The sequence below is a fragment of the Oncorhynchus mykiss genome, chromosome 17 (assembly GCF_057628025.1).
Source record: "Oncorhynchus mykiss isolate SJ-2025 chromosome 17, ASM5762802v1, whole genome shotgun sequence".
Taxonomy (NCBI): Eukaryota; Metazoa; Chordata; class Actinopteri; order Salmoniformes; family Salmonidae; genus Oncorhynchus; species Oncorhynchus mykiss.
In genome coordinates, this window is record NC_143038.1 from 77,627,005 (window position 1) to 77,644,969 (window position 17,965).

The following is a 17,965-nucleotide window of genomic DNA, read 5'->3' on the forward strand; positions in this document are numbered from 1 at the left end:
GAAGTCAGCGTTCCCTAGTTCTGACAGGCACGTGAACGCTGCAGGTGTCACTGTGAATAACATACAGGGCTCTTGTTCAAGTTGGACTGCTGGCTGTTAAAGGACTGACGCGTTAACCTTAATAGTTACATCCTCCGGTCTACTTGAGAGTAGTTTTGTCTTCCCTCCTGTGGATATAATAGTTCAGTGCTTGGTGGTGACTCAACAGGAAAAAGTTCAGATCAGGGTCAGGTTAAAGTGTTGACAATGTATTGATGGAATATGATGAATAGCTTGTTTATTCTTGGACTGACTCAGTGTTTATTTACAGAAACAGCGCGGGCAGTAATGTGGTAAAACCAGACAACCAGTGAGAACAAAGGAGATGGCAGCACTCAGTCTGCACACAGGAGGTGAAGCCATAAGCCTTCCTTCACCCCACAGTTCATCCGGTTGTCTTCCTCTCAACCACCTCCTGATTCACATTCAGCATCATAACCCATTCATCAGATCCAGTCTCTCTACACAAGAGGTTCACCTCTGCCCTTTCACCCCATTATAAACCACACTGGTTTCAGTGAATATTGATCTGTCCTTAGTAGGGGTAGGATCACAATGATACGAAACCAACAGACAGACAGGTAGGTAGACAGACAGGTAGACTCCGTGTCATGGACAGGTAAGGCAGCAGAATCATCCCAGAGCCTTTGATGAGTTTGTAGTAGTGATCTGATCCGAGCTACAGAGGGCTTTCTATGGGCTGGCTGGGGACACAAACCAACAACATACTGGTATGGGTCTAGAACCCAGAGACTGCAGAGAACTGAGTCTGGGACTGGAACCCAGAGAGTACAGAGAACAGAGTTTGGGACTAGAGTCTGGGACTAGAACCCAGAGTACAGAGAACAGTCTGGGAATAGAACCCAACAAGTACTGCGAGCAGAGGCTTGGGACTAGAACCGATAGAGTTCAGAAAGCCTAGAACCCAGAGACAAGAAAGCAGAGTTAGAAGGCTAGAGTTTAAAGCATAGACAGACAATTGGTTCAGTCCACTAGAGCCTTTACAGACGTTCAACCTGAAGGGGTTTGTGGGCCATAATGTCTTCCAGTGTCCACTGTCTCAAACCAGTGAACACAAACTGTGTTCAAGTCAACAAGCTCCAAAATGACCAAAAAAATCATGGAAGTAGCACATCAAACTTTCCATTTTAATGACACATCTATGTTCTGTAGTGTTCTCTTGAAAACATTCTGATGATTTAGTCCTAGTTGTTTACAACACACAGCTGAGACAAGACAGTAGTACAGACATACAGCACCATCATGTGGTGTATAAAAGTTATTCTGAACATAGTCATCTACCAACAATGTTATTTAAGTGATTACTGGGTTGTTGTTTTAGTTCAATAACTGCCTCTGTAGGAGTGGCACTGTCTTCACAAACACATCTCTGCTGTTCCTTACCATAGGCACTTAACCCCTTGTGCACAATGAACATCAGATGATTCCCAAATGGCACCCTATTCCCTATATAGTGCACTACTTTACACCAGCCAAATGGCACCCTATTCCCTATATAGTGCACTACTTTACACCAGCCAAATGGCACCCTATTCCCTATATAGTGCACTACTTTACACCAGCCAAATGGCACCCTATTCCCTATATAGTGCACTACTTTACACCAGCCAAATGGCACCCTATTCCCTATATAGTGCACTACTTTTGACCAGGGCCGAGGGCACTACACAGTAAACTGGGTGTAATTTGGGACGTGAACTCAGAATAATCAGATTGATGATTAGGCTTTAATAATAAACCCTGTTATGTAATGGAACATTAACACCCCAACCTGGTGAACCAACCACACAGGAAGTCAACTCAGCTAAACCAACCACACAGGAAGTCAACTCAGCTAAACCAACCACACAGGAAGTCAACTCAGCTAAAACAACCTGGAGACATAATACAAAAATAAAGGTTAGGTACCCATCAGAAAAACTAAACCAAAGCCTAGTTTAGGCCACTTTAACAATAATACCAATATTCCCATCATCAAACTGATTAAGAACAGCTGATAAATACTATATCTACGGTAGAAATAGTCCTATATCTACGGTAGAAATAGTCCTATATCTACAGTAGAAATAGTCCTATATCTACGGTAGAAATAGTCCTATATCTACGGTAGAAATAGTCCTATATCTACGGTAGAAATAGTCCTATATCTACGGTAGAAATAGTCCTATATCTACGGTAGAAATAGTCCTATATAAACGGTAGAAATAGTCCTATATCTACGGTAGAAATAGTCCTATATCTACGGTAGAAATAGTCCTATATCTACAGTAGAAATAGTCCTATATCTACGGTAGAAATAGTCCTATATCTACGGTAGAAATAGTCCTATATCTACGGTAGAAATAGTCCTATATCTACGGTAGAAATACTACTTCTCTCTCTCTCTCTCTCTCTATATATATATACAGTTATCCTTTGTACAGTTTAAAGCAGAGGGACTTTCTGTAGGGGAACCGACCAGAGGTAATAAATTAATCAATAGATTAATTAATGGATTAATGAATCAATCAAAAAATGGGCAGGGGATTGGTGTGGGCAGAGGTAGAGATGCCAGAAGAAGACGTGGTAGAGGACATGTAGTAGGTAAGTTCTCAGGTGGAGGTGCTCTTGGAGAAGTTGGGATAAAGCACCGCAGCAGTCACTGCTACCATCACTGCTACAACTGGCATCCAGGGGCTCCAACCGGCCTGCAGGAGACAGAAGGACACAGAGAGAGAACGACTGGGTTAGTCTAGGCCGTCAGCTAGCCTACACAGGGGCTGAGATTGAGGCCACAGGTACAGGTTGGAGAGAGAGAGAGATATAGAGGGGGGATGGGGTGTAGGAAAGTGAGAAACAGTGTGGCACAGTTACTGGGAGAGAGCCAGTTAAGTTACCTCACGGGAGAAAAATAATCAGAAAATCAAACACGACTGTTCTGACTGAGGGAACAAGGACAAATACATGCTCATTTGGTTTAAAAACAGGAAAACATTTAAAAGCTGCAGAAGTATGATGGTCATAAAGCAATAATGACAACAAACAAAAACAAAAAAAACTTGAAACCAAAGAATAAGCGTTGGTGGCATTGTGTTAGTGATCCAAGACAGACAGGCATCAATGATTATAGAGTGATCCAAGACAGACAGGCATCAATGAGTATAGAGTGATCCAAGACAGGCATCAGGCATCAATGAGTATAGAGTGATCCAAGACAGGCATCAGGCATCAATGAGTATAGAGTGATCCAAGACAGACAGGCATCAGGCATCAATGAGTAGAGTGATCCAAGACAGACAGGCATCAATGAGTATAGAGTGATCAAAGACAGACAGGCATCAATGAGTATAGAGTGATCCAAGACAGACAGGCATCAGGCATCAATGAGTATAGAGTGATCCAAGACAGACAGGCATCAGGCATCAATGAGTATAGAGTGATCCAAGACAGACAGACACCAGGCATCAATGAGTATAGAGTGATTCAAGACAGACAGGCATCAGGCATCAATGAGTATAGAGTGATTCAAGACAGACAGGCATCAATGAGTATAGTGATCCAAGACAGACAGGCATCAGGCATCAATGAGTAGAGTGATCCAAGACAGACAGGCATCAATGAGTATAGTGATCCAAGACAGACAGAAGGCATCAATGAGTAGAGTGATCCAAGACAGACAGGCATCAATGAGTATAGTGATCCAAGACAGACAGGCATCAATGAGTATAGAGTGATCCAAGACAGACAGAAGGCATCAATGAGTATAGAGTGATCCAAGACAGACAGGCATCAGGCATCAATGAGTAGAGTGATCCAAGACAGACAGGCATCAATGAGTATAGTGATCCAAGACAGACAGAAGGCATCAATGAGTATAGAGTGATCCAAGACAGACAGAAGGCATCAATGAGTATAGAGTGATCCAAGACAGACAGGCATCAGGCATCAATGAGTATAGAGTGATTCAAGACAGACAGGCATCAATGAGTATAGAGTGATCCAAGACAGACAGGCATCAATGAGTATAGAGTGATCCAAGACAGACAGAGGGCATCAATGAGTATAGAGTGATCCAAGACAGACAGAGGGCATCAATGAGTATAGAGTGATCCAAGACAGACAGAGGGCATCAATGAGTATAGAGTGATCCAAGACAGACAGACAGGCATCAATGAGTATAGAGTGATCCAAGACAGACAGAAGGCATCAATGAGTATAGAGTGATCCAAGACAGACAGAGGGCATCAATGACTGTGATAATATATACAGTACATTCGGAAAGTATTCAGACCATTGACTTTACAGCCTCCTTTTAAAATGGATTACATTTTTTTTATTCTGTCAAACTACACACAATACTCCATGACAAAGCAAAAACAGATTAACATTTTGGCAAATTGATAATAAAAAAAACTACAAAACTGAAATAACATTTACATAAATATTCAGACCCTTTACTCAGTACTTTGTTGAAGCACCTTTGGCAGTGATTACAGCCTCAAGTCTTCTTGGGTATGACACTACATGCTTGTCACAACTGTATTTGGGGAGTTTCCAAGTGATCCAAGACAGACAGGCATCAGGCATCAATGAGTAGAGTGATCCAAGACAGACAGGCATCAATGAGTATAGAGTGATCAAAGACAGACAGGCATCAATGAGTATAGAGTGATCCAAGACAGACAGGCATCAGGCATCAATGAGTATAGAGTGATCCAAGACAGACAGGCATCAGGCATCAATGAGTATAGAGTGATCCAAGACAGACAGACACCAGGCATCAATGAGTATAGAGTGATTCAAGACAGACAGGCATCAGGCATCAATGAGTATAGAGTGATTCAAGACAGACAGGCATCAATGAGTATAGTGATCCAAGACAGACAGGCATCAGGCATCAATGAGTAGAGTGATCCAAGACAGACAGGCATCAATGAGTATAGTGATCCAAGACAGACAGAAGGCATCAATGAGTAGAGTGATCCAAGACAGACAGGCATCAATGAGTATAGTGATCCAAGACAGACAGGCATCAATGAGTATAGAGTGATCCAAGACAGACAGAAGGCATCAATGAGTATAGAGTGATCCAAGACAGACAGGCATCAGGCATCAATGAGTAGAGTGATCCAAGACAGACAGGCATCAATGAGTATAGTGATCCAAGACAGACAGAAGGCATCAATGAGTATAGAGTGATCCAAGACAGACAGAAGGCATCAATGAGTATAGAGTGATCCAAGACAGACAGGCATCAGGCATCAATGAGTATAGAGTGATTCAAGACAGACAGGCATCAATGAGTATAGAGTGATCCAAGACAGACAGGCATCAATGAGTATAGAGTGATCCAAGACAGACAGAGGGCATCAATGAGTATAGAGTGATCCAAGACAGACAGAGGGCATCAATGAGTATAGAGTGATCCAAGACAGACAGAGGGCATCAATGAGTATAGAGTGATCCAAGACAGACAGACAGGCATCAATGAGTATAGAGTGATCCAAGACAGACAGAAGGCATCAATGAGTATAGAGTGATCCAAGACAGACAGAGGGCATCAATGACTGTGATAATATATACAGTACATTCGGAAAGTATTCAGACCATTGACTTTACAGCCTCCTTTTAAAATGGATTACATTTTTTTTATTCTGTCAAACTACACACAATACTCCATGACAAAGCAAAAACAGATTAACATTTTGGCAAATTGATAATAAAAAAAACTACAAAACTGAAATAACATTTACATAAATATTCAGACCCTTTACTCAGTACTTTGTTGAAGCACCTTTGGCAGTGATTACAGCCTCAAGTCTTCTTGGGTATGACACTACATGCTTGTCACAACTGTATTTGGGGAGTTTCTCCCATTCTTCTCTGCAGATCCTCTCAAGCTCTGTCAGGTTGGATGGGGAGCGTCACTGCACAGTTATTTTCAGGTCTCTCCAGAGATGTTTGATCGGATTCAAGTCCGGGCCACTCATGGACATTCCAGAGACTTGTCCCGAAGCCACTCCTGCGTTGTCTTGGCTGTGTGCTTAGGGTCATTGTCCTGTTGGAAGGTGAACTTTCACCCCAGTCTGAGGTCCTGAGCGCTCTGGAGCAGGTTTTCATCAAGAATCTCTGTACTTTCCTCCACTCATCTTTCCCTTGATCCTGACTAGTCTCCCAGTCACTGCCGCTGAAAAACATCCCCACAGCATGATGCTGCAACACCATGCTTTACCGTAGGGATGGTGCCAGGTTTCCTCCAGACGTGACGCTTGGCATTCAGGCCAAAGAGTTAAATCTTGGTTTCATCAGACCAGAGAATCTTGTTTCTCATGGTCGGAGAGTCCTTTAGGTGCCTTTTGGCAAACTCCAAGTGGGCTGTCATGTGGCTTTTACTGATGAGTGGCTTCCGTCTGGCCACTCTACCATAAAGGCCTGATTGCTGGAGTGCTGCAGAGATGGTTGTCCTCCTGGAAGGTTCTCTCCACAGAGGAACTCTGGAACCACCCTGAGCAAGGCCCTTCTCCCCCGATTGCGCAGTTTGCTCAGGTGTCAACCTCTAAGAAGAGTCTTGGTGGTTCTAAACTTCCTCCATCGAAGAATCATGGTGTGTTTCTTCCCAAATCATGTTCAATCAATTGAATTTACCACAGCTGGACTCCAATCAAGTTGTAGAAACATGTAAAGGATGATCAATGGAAACAGGATGCACCTGAGCTCCATTTCAAGTCTCATCTCTGTTTTTTATTTTTAATATATTTGCAAAACATGTAGCTTTGTCATTATGGGGTATTGTACGTAGATTGATGAGGGAAAAACATGTATTTAATCCATTTCAGAATAAGGCTGTAATGTAACAAAATGTGGAAAAAGTCAAAGGGTCTGAATACTTTCAGAAGGCTCAGCAGACTGATAATGCTGACAGGTTAGTTTAGGGGGCTGGTCAACTGTGATAATATATAGACTGATAATGCTGACAGGTTAGTTTAGTGCAGGGCTGGTCAACTGTGATAATATAGACTGATAATGCTGACAGGTTAGTTTAGTGGGCTGGTCAACTGTGATAATATAGACTGATAATGCTGACAGGTTAGTTTAGTGCAGGGCTGGTCAACTGTGATAATATAGACTGATAATGCTGACAGGTTAGTTTAGTGCAGGGCTGGTCAACTGTGATAATATAGACTGATAATGCTGACAGGTTAGTTTAGTGGGCTGGTCAACTGTGATAATATATAGACTGATAATGCTGACAGGTTAGTTTAGTGCAGGGCTGGTCAACTGTGATAATATAGACTGATAATGCTGACAGGTTAGTTTAGGGGGCTGGTCAACTGTGATAATATAGACTGATAATGCTGACAGGTTAGTTTAGTGGGCTGGTCAACTGTGATAATATATAGACTGATAATGCTGACAGGTTAGTTTAGTGCAGGGCTGGTCAACTGTGATAATATAGACTGATAATGCTGACAGGTTAGTTTAGTGGGCTGGTCAACTGTGATAATATATAGACTGATAATGCTGACAGGTTAGTTTAGTGCAGGGCTGGTCAACTGTGATAATATAGACTGATAATGCTGACAGGTTAGTTTAGGGGGCTGGTCAACTGTGATAATATAGACTGATAATGCTGACAGGGTAGTTTAGGGGGCTGGTCAACTGTGATAATATAGACTGATAATGCTGACAGGTTAGTTTAGTGGGCTGGTCAACTGTGATAATATAGACTGATAATGCTGACAGGTTAGTTTAGGGGGCTGGTCAACTGTGATAATATAGACTGATAATGCTGACAGGTTAGTTTAGTGGGCTGGTCAACTGTGATAATATAGACTGATAATGCTGACAGGTTAGTTTAGTGGGCTGGTCAACTGTGATAATATAGACTGATAATGCTGACAGGGTAGTTTAGGGGGCTGGTCAACTGTGATAATATAGACTGATAATGCTGACAGGTTAGTTTAGTGGGCTGGTCAACTGTGATAATATAGACTGATAATGCTGACAGGTTAGTTTAGTGGGCTGGTCAACTGTGATAATATAGACTGATAATGCTGACAGGTTAGTTTAGTGGGCTGGTCAACTGTGATAATATAGACTGATAATGCTGACAGGGTAGTTTAGGGGGCTGGTCAACTGTGATAATATAGACTGATAATGCTGACAGGTTAGTTTAGTGGGCTGGTCAACTGTGATAATATAGACTGATAATGCTGACAGGTTAGTTTAGTGGGCTGGTCAACTGTGATAATATAGACTGATAATGCTGACAGGTTAGTTTAGGGGGCTGGTCAACTGTGATAATATAGACTGATAATGCTGACAGGTTAGTTTAGTGCAGGGCTGGTCAACTGTGATAATATAGACTGATAATGCTGACAGGTTAGTTTAGGGGGCTGGTCAACTGTGATAATATAGACTGATAATGCTGACAGGTTAGTTTAGGGGGCTGGTCAACTGTGATAATATATAGACTGATAATGCTGACAGGTTAGTTTAGGGGGCTGGTCAACTGTGATAATATAGACTGATAATGCTGACAGGTTAGTTTAGGGGGCTGGTCAACTGTGATAATATAGACTGATAATGCTGACAGGTTAGTTTAGTGGGCTGGTCAACTGTGATAATATATAGACTGATAATGCTAACAGGTTAGTTTAATGCAGGGCTGGTCAACTGTGATCATATATAGACTGATAATGCTGACAGGTTAGTTTAGTGGGCTGGTCAACTGTGATAATATATAGACTGATAATGCTGACAGGTTAGTTTAGGGGGCTGGTCAACTGTGATAATATATAGACTGATAATGCTGACAGGTTAGTTTAGTGCAGGGCTGGTCAACTGTGATAATATAGACTGAAATGCCAACAGGTTAGTTTAGGGGGCTGGTCAACTGTGATAATATAGACTGATAATGCTAGTTATCAGTTTAGATAATGCTAGTTATTAGTTTAGTGCAGGGCTGGCAGTTAGAGAGGAAGACACCGACGAAGGCAGTTAGAGAGGAAGACTGACGAAGGCAGTTAGAGGAAGACTCTGACGAAGGCAGTTAGAGAGGAAGACACCGACGAAGGCAGTTAGAGAGGAAGACTGACGAAGGCAGTTAGAGAGGAAGACACCGACAAAGGCAGTTAGAGAGGAAGACACAGACGAAGGCAGTTAGAGAGGAAGACACTGATGAAGATAGATGATGAAGGTAGTTAGAGCCACAATTTCTCCTAACCCCTCCTGTCTCAGCCTCCAGTATTTATACTGCAGTAGTTTATGAGTCGGGGGCTAGGGTCAGTTTGTTATATCTGGAGTACTTCTCCTGTCTTATCCGGTGTCCTGTGTGAATTTAAGTATGCTCTCTCTAATTCTCTCTTTTTTTCTCTCTCTCAGAGGACCTGAGCCCTAGGACCATGCCTCAGGACTACCTGGCATGATGACTCCTTGCTTCCCCCAGTCCACCTGGTCATGCTGCTGCTCCAGTTTCTACTGTTCTGCCTGCGGATATGGAACCCTGACCTGTTCACCGGACATGCTACCTGTCCCAGACCTGCTGTTTTGGACTCTCTACCGCACCAGCTGTCTCTAGTATTTTTATTTTACTTTACCCCCCTCGTGGTATCCGATTGTTAATAGTTACTATCTTGTCTCATCGCTACAACTCCCGTACGGGCTCGGGAGAGACGAAGGTCGAGAGCCATGCGTCCTCCGAAACACAACCCAACCAAGCCGCACTGCTTCTTAACACAGCGCGCATCAGACCCGGAAGCCAGCTGCACCAATGTGTCGGAGGAAACACCGTGCACCTGGCGACCTGGTTAGCGCGCACTGTGCCCGGCCCACCACTGGAGTCGCTAGTCCGCAATGAGAGAAGGATATCCCTACCGGCCAAACCCTCCCTTACCCTGACGAAGCTAGGCCAATTGTGCGTCGCCCCACGGACCTCCCGGTCGCGGGCGGCTGCGACAGAGCCTGGGAGCGAACCCAGAGTCTCTGGTGGCACAGCTATGCACCTGCTGTCTCTAACTCTCAATGATCGGCTATGAAAAGCCAACTGACATTTACTCCTGAGGTGCCGACCTGTTGCACTCTCTACAACCACTGTGATTATTATTATCTGACCCTGCTGGTCATCTATGAACATTTGAACATCTTGGCCATGTTCTGTTATAATCTCCACCCGGCACAGCCAGAAGAGGACTGGCCACCCCACATAGCCTGGTTCCTCTCTAGGTTTATAATCTCCACCCGGCACAGCCAGAAGAGGACTGGCCACCCCACATAGCCTGGTTTCTCTCTAGGTTTCTTCCTAGGTTTTGGCCTTTCTAGGGAGTTTTTCCTAGCCACCGTGCTTCTACACCTGCATTGCTTGCTGTTTGGGGTTTTAGGCTGTGTTTCTGTACAGCACTTTGAGACATCAGCTGATGTAAGAAGGGCTTTATAAATACATTTGATTGATTGGTTAGAGAGGATGATACTGATGAAGATGACAGACAGATGACAGACAACACAACAGGAACACGGTGTACCTTTCTACCACAACTGGCTGAACCACCAATACAGCAAGGCCGGGATAAGGCCGATGAAAATGGCCTGGACAGGCTGCAATATGGGTGGCTGAAGGAGGGAGGGATCAGAGAGAATAATTAAATAGAATAACCAATATTTTCAACTAATCAAAGAAATTAAAACAAAGAAAGAATGAAAACGAATCAATAAACAAAAAAACCTGAATGGAGGGGCCATGGGGAAAGTAGCGGCAGGAGGGGGGGACTGGAGGCAGGGGGGCTGGAGGCAGGAGGGGGGGACTGGAGGCAGGAGGGGGGGAAACTGGAGGCAGGGGAACTGGAGGCAGGAGGGGGGGACTGGAGGCAGGGGGGGGGGACTGGAGGCAGGGGGTCTGGAGGCAGGAGGGGAGGGGGGGGGGAACTGGAGGCAGGAGGGGGGGGGGCTGGAGGCAGGAGGGGGGGACTGGAGGCAGGAGGGGGGGGAAACTGGAGGCAGGAGGGGGGGGGACTGGAGGCAGGAGGGGGGGGACTGGAGGAAGGGGGGGGCGACTGGAGGCAGGAGGGTGGGTACTGGAGGCAGGAGGGTGGGTACTGGAGGCAGGAAGGGGGTATTGGGAGGCAGGGGGGGGGGAACTGGAGGCAGGAGGGGGGTACTGGAGGCAGGAGGGGGGGAACGGGAGGCAGGGGGGGGGGAACTAGAAGCAGGAGGGGGGGTACTGGAGGCAGGAGGGGGGGTACTGGAGGCAGGGGGGGGGGGGACTGGAGGCAGGAGGGGGGTACTGGAGGCAGGAGGGGGGGAATGGGAGGCAGGGGGGGGTGGAACGGGAGGCAGGAGGGGGGAACTGGAGGCAGGAGGGGGGAACTGGAGGCAGGAGGGGGGAACTGGAGGCAGGAGGGGGGAACTGGAGGCAGGAGGGGGACAACGGGAGGCAGGAGGGGGAAACAAACGTATAGATACATGTCACACCACATCTAGAAGCTGAACAGAGGTGTAATTTTTGTTCAGGGAGGTCTAGTAACAGTGAGAACCAGTTATAACTCCCTGAGGTGTATGCTTGCTCACCCGCCATCTTAGATATAAAAGCATTACACCGTTAGGGTGGATGTAGCCCAGATTAGAGGTAGTTATATCATATTTATTCATTACACTGTTAGGGTGGATGTAGCCCAGGCTAGAGGTAGTTCCACCATATTTATTCATTACACTGTTAGGGTGGATGTAGCCCAGGCTAGAGGTAGTTATATCATATTTATTCATTATGCCGTTAGGGTGGATGTAGCCCAGGCTAGAGGTAGTTCCACCATATTTATTCATTACACTGTTAGGGTGGATGTAGCCCAGGCTAGAGGTAGTTATATCATATTTATTCATTACACTGTTAGGGTGGATGTAGCCCAGGCTAGAGGTAGTTATATCATATTTATTCATTACACTGTTAGGGTGGATGTAGCCCAGGCTAGAGGTAGTTCCACCATATTTATTCATTATGCCGTTAGGGTGGACGTAACCCAGGCTAGAGGTAGTTCCACCATATTTATTCATTATGCCGTTAGGGTGGATGTAGCCCAGGCTAGAGGTAGTTATATCATATTTATTCATTATGCCGTTAGGGTGGATGTAGCCCAGGCTAGAGGTAGTTCCACCATATTTATTCATTACACTGTTAGGGTGGATGTAGCCCAGGCTAGAGGTAGTTATATCATATTTATTCATTATGCCGTTAGGGTGGATGTAGCCCAGGCTAGAGGTAGTTCCACCATATTTATTCATTACACTGTTAGGGTGGATGTAGCCCAGGCTAGAGGTAGTTATATCATATTTATTCATTACACTGTTAGGGTGGATGTAGCCCAGGCTAGAGGTAGTTATATCATATTTATTAATTATGCCGTTAGGGTGGATGTAGCCCAGGCTAGAGGTAGTTATATCATATTTATTCATTACACTGTTAGGGTGGATGTAGCCCAGGCTAGAGGTAGTTATATCATATTTATTCATTACACTGTTAGGGTGGATGTAGCCCAGGCTAGAGGTAGTTATATCATATTTATTCATTATGCCGTTAGGGTGGATGTAGCCCAGGCTAGAGGTAGTTCCACCATATTTATTCATTATGCCGTTAGGGTGGATGTAGCCCAGGCTAGAGGTAGTTATATCATATTTATTCATTACGCCGTTAGGGTGGATGTAGCCCAGGCTAGAGGTAGTTCCACCATATTTATTCATTACACCATTAGGGTGGATGTAGCCCAGGCTAGAGGTAGTTATATCATATTTATTCATTACACCATTAGGGTGGATGTAGCCCAGGCTAGAGGTAGTTCCACCATATTTATTCATTACACTGTTAGGGTGGATGTAGCCCAGGCTAGAGGTAGTTCCACCATATTTATTCATTACACCATTAGGGTGGATGTAGCCCAGGCTAGAGGTAGTTATATCATATTTATTCATTACACCATTAGGGTGGATGTAGCCCAGGCTAGAGGTAGTTACATCATATTTATTCATTACACTGTTAGGGTGGATGTAGCCCAGGCTAGAGGTAGTTCCACCATATTTATTCATTACACCATTAGGGTGGACGTAGCCCAGGCTAGAGGTAGTTATATCATATTTATTCATTACACTGTTAGGGTGGATGTAGCCCAGGCTAGAGGTAGTTCCACCATATTTATTCATTACACCGTTAGGGTGGATGTAGCCCAGGCTAGAGGTAGTTCCACCATATTTATTCATTACACCATTAGGGTGGATGTAGCCCAGGCTAGAGGTAGTTGTATCATATTTATTCATTACACTGTTAGGGTGGATGTAGCCCAGGCTAGAGGTAGTTCCACCATATTTATTCATTATGCCGTTAGGGTGGATGTAGCCCAGGCTAGAGGTAGTTCCACCATATTTATTCATTACACTGTTAGGGTGGATGTAGCCCAGGCTAGAGGTAGTTATATCATATTTATTCATTACACTGTTAGGGTGGATGTAGCCCAGGCTAGAGATAGTTATATCATATTTATTCATTACACTGTTAGGGTGGATGTAGCCCAGGCTAGAGGTAGTTCCACTATATTTATTCATTACACTGTTAGGGTGGATGTAGCCCAGGCTAGAGGTAGTTATATCATATTTATTCATTATGCCGTTAGGGTGGATGTAGCCCAGGCTAGAGGTAGTTCCACCATATTTATTCATTACACTGTTAGGGTGGATGTAGCCCAGGCTAGAGGTAGTTATATCATATTTATTCATTACACTGTTAGGGTGGATGTAGCCCAGGCTAGAGGTAGTTATATCATATTTATTCATTATGCTGTTAGGGTGGATGTAGCCCAGGCTAGAGGTAGTTCCACCATATTTATTCATTACGCCGTTAGGGTGGATGTAGCCCAGGCTAGAGGTAGTTATATCATATTTATTCATTATGCCGTTAGGGTGGATGTAGCCCAGGCTAGAGGTAGTTATATCATATTTATTCATTACACCATTAGGGTGGATGTAGCCCAGGCTAGAGGTAGTTATATCATATTTATTCATTACACCATTAGGGTGGATGTAGCCCAGGCTAGAGGTAGTTATATCATATTTATTCATTACACTGTTAGGGTGGATGTAGCCCAGGCTAGAGGTAGTTATATCATATTTATTCATTACACCATTAGGGTGGATGTAGCCCAGGCTAGAGGTAGTTATATCATATTTATTCATTACACTGTTAGGGTGGATGTAGCCCAGGCTAGAGGTAGTTATATCCTATTTATTCATTATGCCGTTAGGGTGGACGTAACCCAGGCTAGAGGTAGTTCCACCATATTTATTCATTACACTGTTAGGGTGGATGTAGCCCAGGCTAGAGGTAGTTATATCATATTTATTAATTATGCCGTTAGGGTGGATGTAGCCCAGGCTAGAGGTAGTTCCACCATATTTATTCATTATGCCGTTAGGGTGGATGTAGCCCAGGCTAGAGGTAGTTATATCATATTTATTCATTATGCTGTTAGGGTGGATGTAACCCAGGCTAGAGGTAGTTATATCATATTTATTCATTATGCTGTTAGGGTGGACGTAGCCCAGGCTAGAGGTAGTTATATCATATTTATTCATTACACTGTTAGGGTGGATGTAGCCCAGGCTAGAGGTAGTTCCACCATATTTATTCATTACACTGTTAGGGTGGATGTAACCCAGGCTAGAGGTAGTTGTATCATATTTATTCATTACACCGTTAGGGTGGATGTAGCCCAGGCTAGAGGTAGTTATATCATATTTATTCATTACACTGTTAGGGTGGATGTAGCCCAGGCTAGAGGTAGTTATATCATATTTATTCATTATGCTGTTAGGGTGGATGTAGCCCAGGCTAGAGGTAGTTATATCATATTTATTCATTACACTGTTAGGGTGGATGTAGCCCAGGCTAGAGGTAGTTATATCATATTTATTCATTATGCCGTTAGGGTGGATGTAGCCCAGGCTAGAGGTAGTTATATCATATTTATTCATTATGCCGTTAGGGTGGATGTAGCCCAGGCTAGAGGTAGTTATATCATATTTATTCATTATGCCGTTAGGGTGGATGTAGCCCAGGCTAGAGGTAGTTATATCATATTTATTAATTACACTGTTAGGGTGGATGTAGCCCAGGCTAGAGGTAGTTATATCATATTTATTAATTACACTGTTAGGGTGGATGTAGCCCAGGCTAGAGGTAGTTATATCATATTTATTCATTACACTGTTAGGGTGGATGTAGCCCAGGCTAGAGGTAGTTCCACCATATTTATTAATTATGCCGTTAGGGTGGATGTAGCCCAGGCTAGAGGTAGTTATATCATATTTATTCATTATGCTGTTAGGGTGGATGTAGCCCAGGCTAGAGGTAGTTATATCATATTTATTCATTATGCCGTTAGGGTGGATGTAGCCCAGGCTAGAGGTAGTTATATCATATTTATTCATTACACTGTTAGGGTGGATGTAGCCCAGGCTAGAGATAGTTATATCATATTTATTCATTACACTGTTAGGGTGGATGTAGCCCAGGCTAGAGGTAGTTCCACCATATTTATTCATTACACTGTTAGGGTGGATGTAGCCCAGGCTAGAGGTAGTTATATCATATTTATTCATTACACTGTTAGGGTGGATGTAGCCCAGGCTAGAGGTAGTTATATCATATTTATTAATTATGCCGTTAGGGTGGATGTAGCCCAGGCTAGAGGTAGTTATATCATATTTATTCATTATGCCGTTAGGGTGGATGTAGCCCAGGCTAGAGGTAGTTATATCATATTTATTCATTATGCTGTTAGGGTGGATGTAGCCCAGGCTAGAGGTAGTTATATCATATTTATTCATTATGCCGTTAGGGTGGATGTAGCCCAGGCTAGAGGTAGTTATATCATATTTATTCATTATGCCGTTAGGGTGGATGTAGCCCAGGCTAGAGGTAGTTATATCATATTTATTCATTATGCCGTTAGGGTGGATGTAGCCCAGGCTAGAGGTAGTTATATCATATTTATTAATTACACTGTTAGGGTGGATGTAGCCCAGGCTAGAGGTAGTTATATCATATTTATTAATTACACTGTTAGGGTGGATGTAGCCCAGGCTAGAGGTAGTTATATCATATTTATTCATTACACTGTTAGGGTGGATGTAGCCCAGGCTAGAGGTAGTTCCACCATATTTATTAATTATGCCGTTAGGGTGGATGTAGCCCAGGCTAGAGGTAGTTATATCATATTTATTCATTACACTGTTAGGGTGGATGTAGCCCAGGCTAGAGGTAGTTCCACCATATTTATTCATTACACTGTTAGGGTGGATGTAGCCCAGGCTAGAGGTAGTTATATCATATTTATTCATTACACTGTTAGGGTGGATGTAGCCCAGGCTAGAGGTAGTTATATCATATTTATTAATTATGCCGTTAGGGTGGATGTAGCCCAGGCTAGAGGTAGTTATATCATATTTATTCATTACACTGTTAGGGTGGATGTAGCCCAGGCTAGAGGTAGTTCCACCATATTTATTCATTACACTGTTAGGGTGGATGTAGCCTAGGCTAGAGGTAGTTATATCATATTTATTAATTATGCCGTTAGGGTGGATGTAGCCCAGGCTAGAGGTAGTTATATCATATTTATTCATTACACCATTAGGGTGGATGTAGCCCAGGCTAGAGGTAGTTATATCATATTTATTCATTACACTGTTAGGGTGGATGTAGCCCAGGCTAGAGGTAGTTATATCATATTTATTCATTATGCCGTTAGGGTGGATGTAGCCCAGGCTAGAGGTAGTTATATCATATTTATTCATTACACCGTTAGGGTGGATGTAGCCCAGGCTAGAGGTAGTTCCACCATATTTATTCATTACACTGTTAGGGTGGATGTAGCCCAGGCTAGAGGTAGTTATATCATATTTATTCATTACACTGTTAGGGTGGATGTAGCCCAGGCTAGAGGTAGTTCCACCATATTTATTCATTATGCCGTTAGGGTGGATGTAGCCCAGGCTAGAGGTAGTTATATCATATTTATTCATTATGCCGTTATGGTGGATGTAGCCCAGGCTAGAGGTAGTTATATCATATTTATTCATTACACCGTTAGGGTGGATGTAGCCCAGGCTAGAGGTAGTTATATCATATTTATTCATTATGCCGTTAGGGTGGATGTAGCCCAGGCTAGAGGTAGTTATATCATATTTATTCATTACACTGTTAGGGTGGATGTAGCCCAGGCTAGAGATAGTTATATCATATTTATTCATTACACCATTAGGGTGGATGTAGCCCAGGCTAGAGGTAGTTATATCATATTTATTCATTACACTGTTAGGGTGGATGTAGCCCAGGCTAGAGGTAGTTCCACCATATTTATTCATTACACTGTTAGGGTGGATGTAGCCCAGGCTAGAGGTAGTTATATCATATTTATTCATTATGCTGTTAGGGTGGATGTAGCCCAGGCTAGAGGTAGTTCCACCATATTTATTCATTACACTGTTAGGGTGGATGTAACCCAGGCTAGAGGTAGTTGTATCATATTTATTCATTACACTGTTAGGGTGGATGTAGCCCAGGCTAGAGGTAGTTATATCATATTTATTCATTACACTGTTAGGGTGGATGTAGCCCAGGCTAGAGGTAGTTCCACCATATTTATTCATTACACTGTTAGGGTGGATGTAGCCCAGGCTAGAGGTAGTTATATCATATTTATTCATTACACCATTAGGGTGGATGTAGCCCAGGCTAGAGGTAGTTATATCATATTTATTCATTACACCATTAGGGTGGATGTAGCCCAGGCTAGAGGTAGTTATATCATATTTATTCATTACACCATTAGGGTGGATGTAGCCCAGGCTAGAGGTAGTTATATCATATTTATTCATTACACCATTAGGG

At 43.5% G+C, this 17,965-nt stretch overlaps 1 protein-coding gene across 4 annotated transcripts in view; it reads right to left on the reverse strand.

Moving 5' to 3' along the window:
• Positions 1 to 276: 276 nt before the first annotated feature.
• The window catches only part of LOC110494844 (sarcolemmal membrane-associated protein), a 111,053-nt gene continuing 93,364 nt past the window's right edge, over positions 277 to 17,965 (reverse strand). For 2 of the 4 annotated variants that reach the window (XM_090206520.1, XM_036950984.2), the window contains 2 exons: positions 10,560 to 10,647; positions 1,167 to 2,747 (listed from right to left, as the gene is read on the reverse strand). In XM_090206520.1, the coding sequence (XP_090062646.1) occupies positions 10,564 to 10,647 (84 nt within the window). In that variant the 3' untranslated portion in view covers positions 1,167 to 2,747; positions 10,560 to 10,563. Of the gene's footprint in view, positions 2,748 to 10,559; positions 10,648 to 17,965 lie in introns of all 4 variants that reach the window. The other 2 variants (XM_036950985.2, XM_036950983.2) reach the window with 1 other exon arrangement.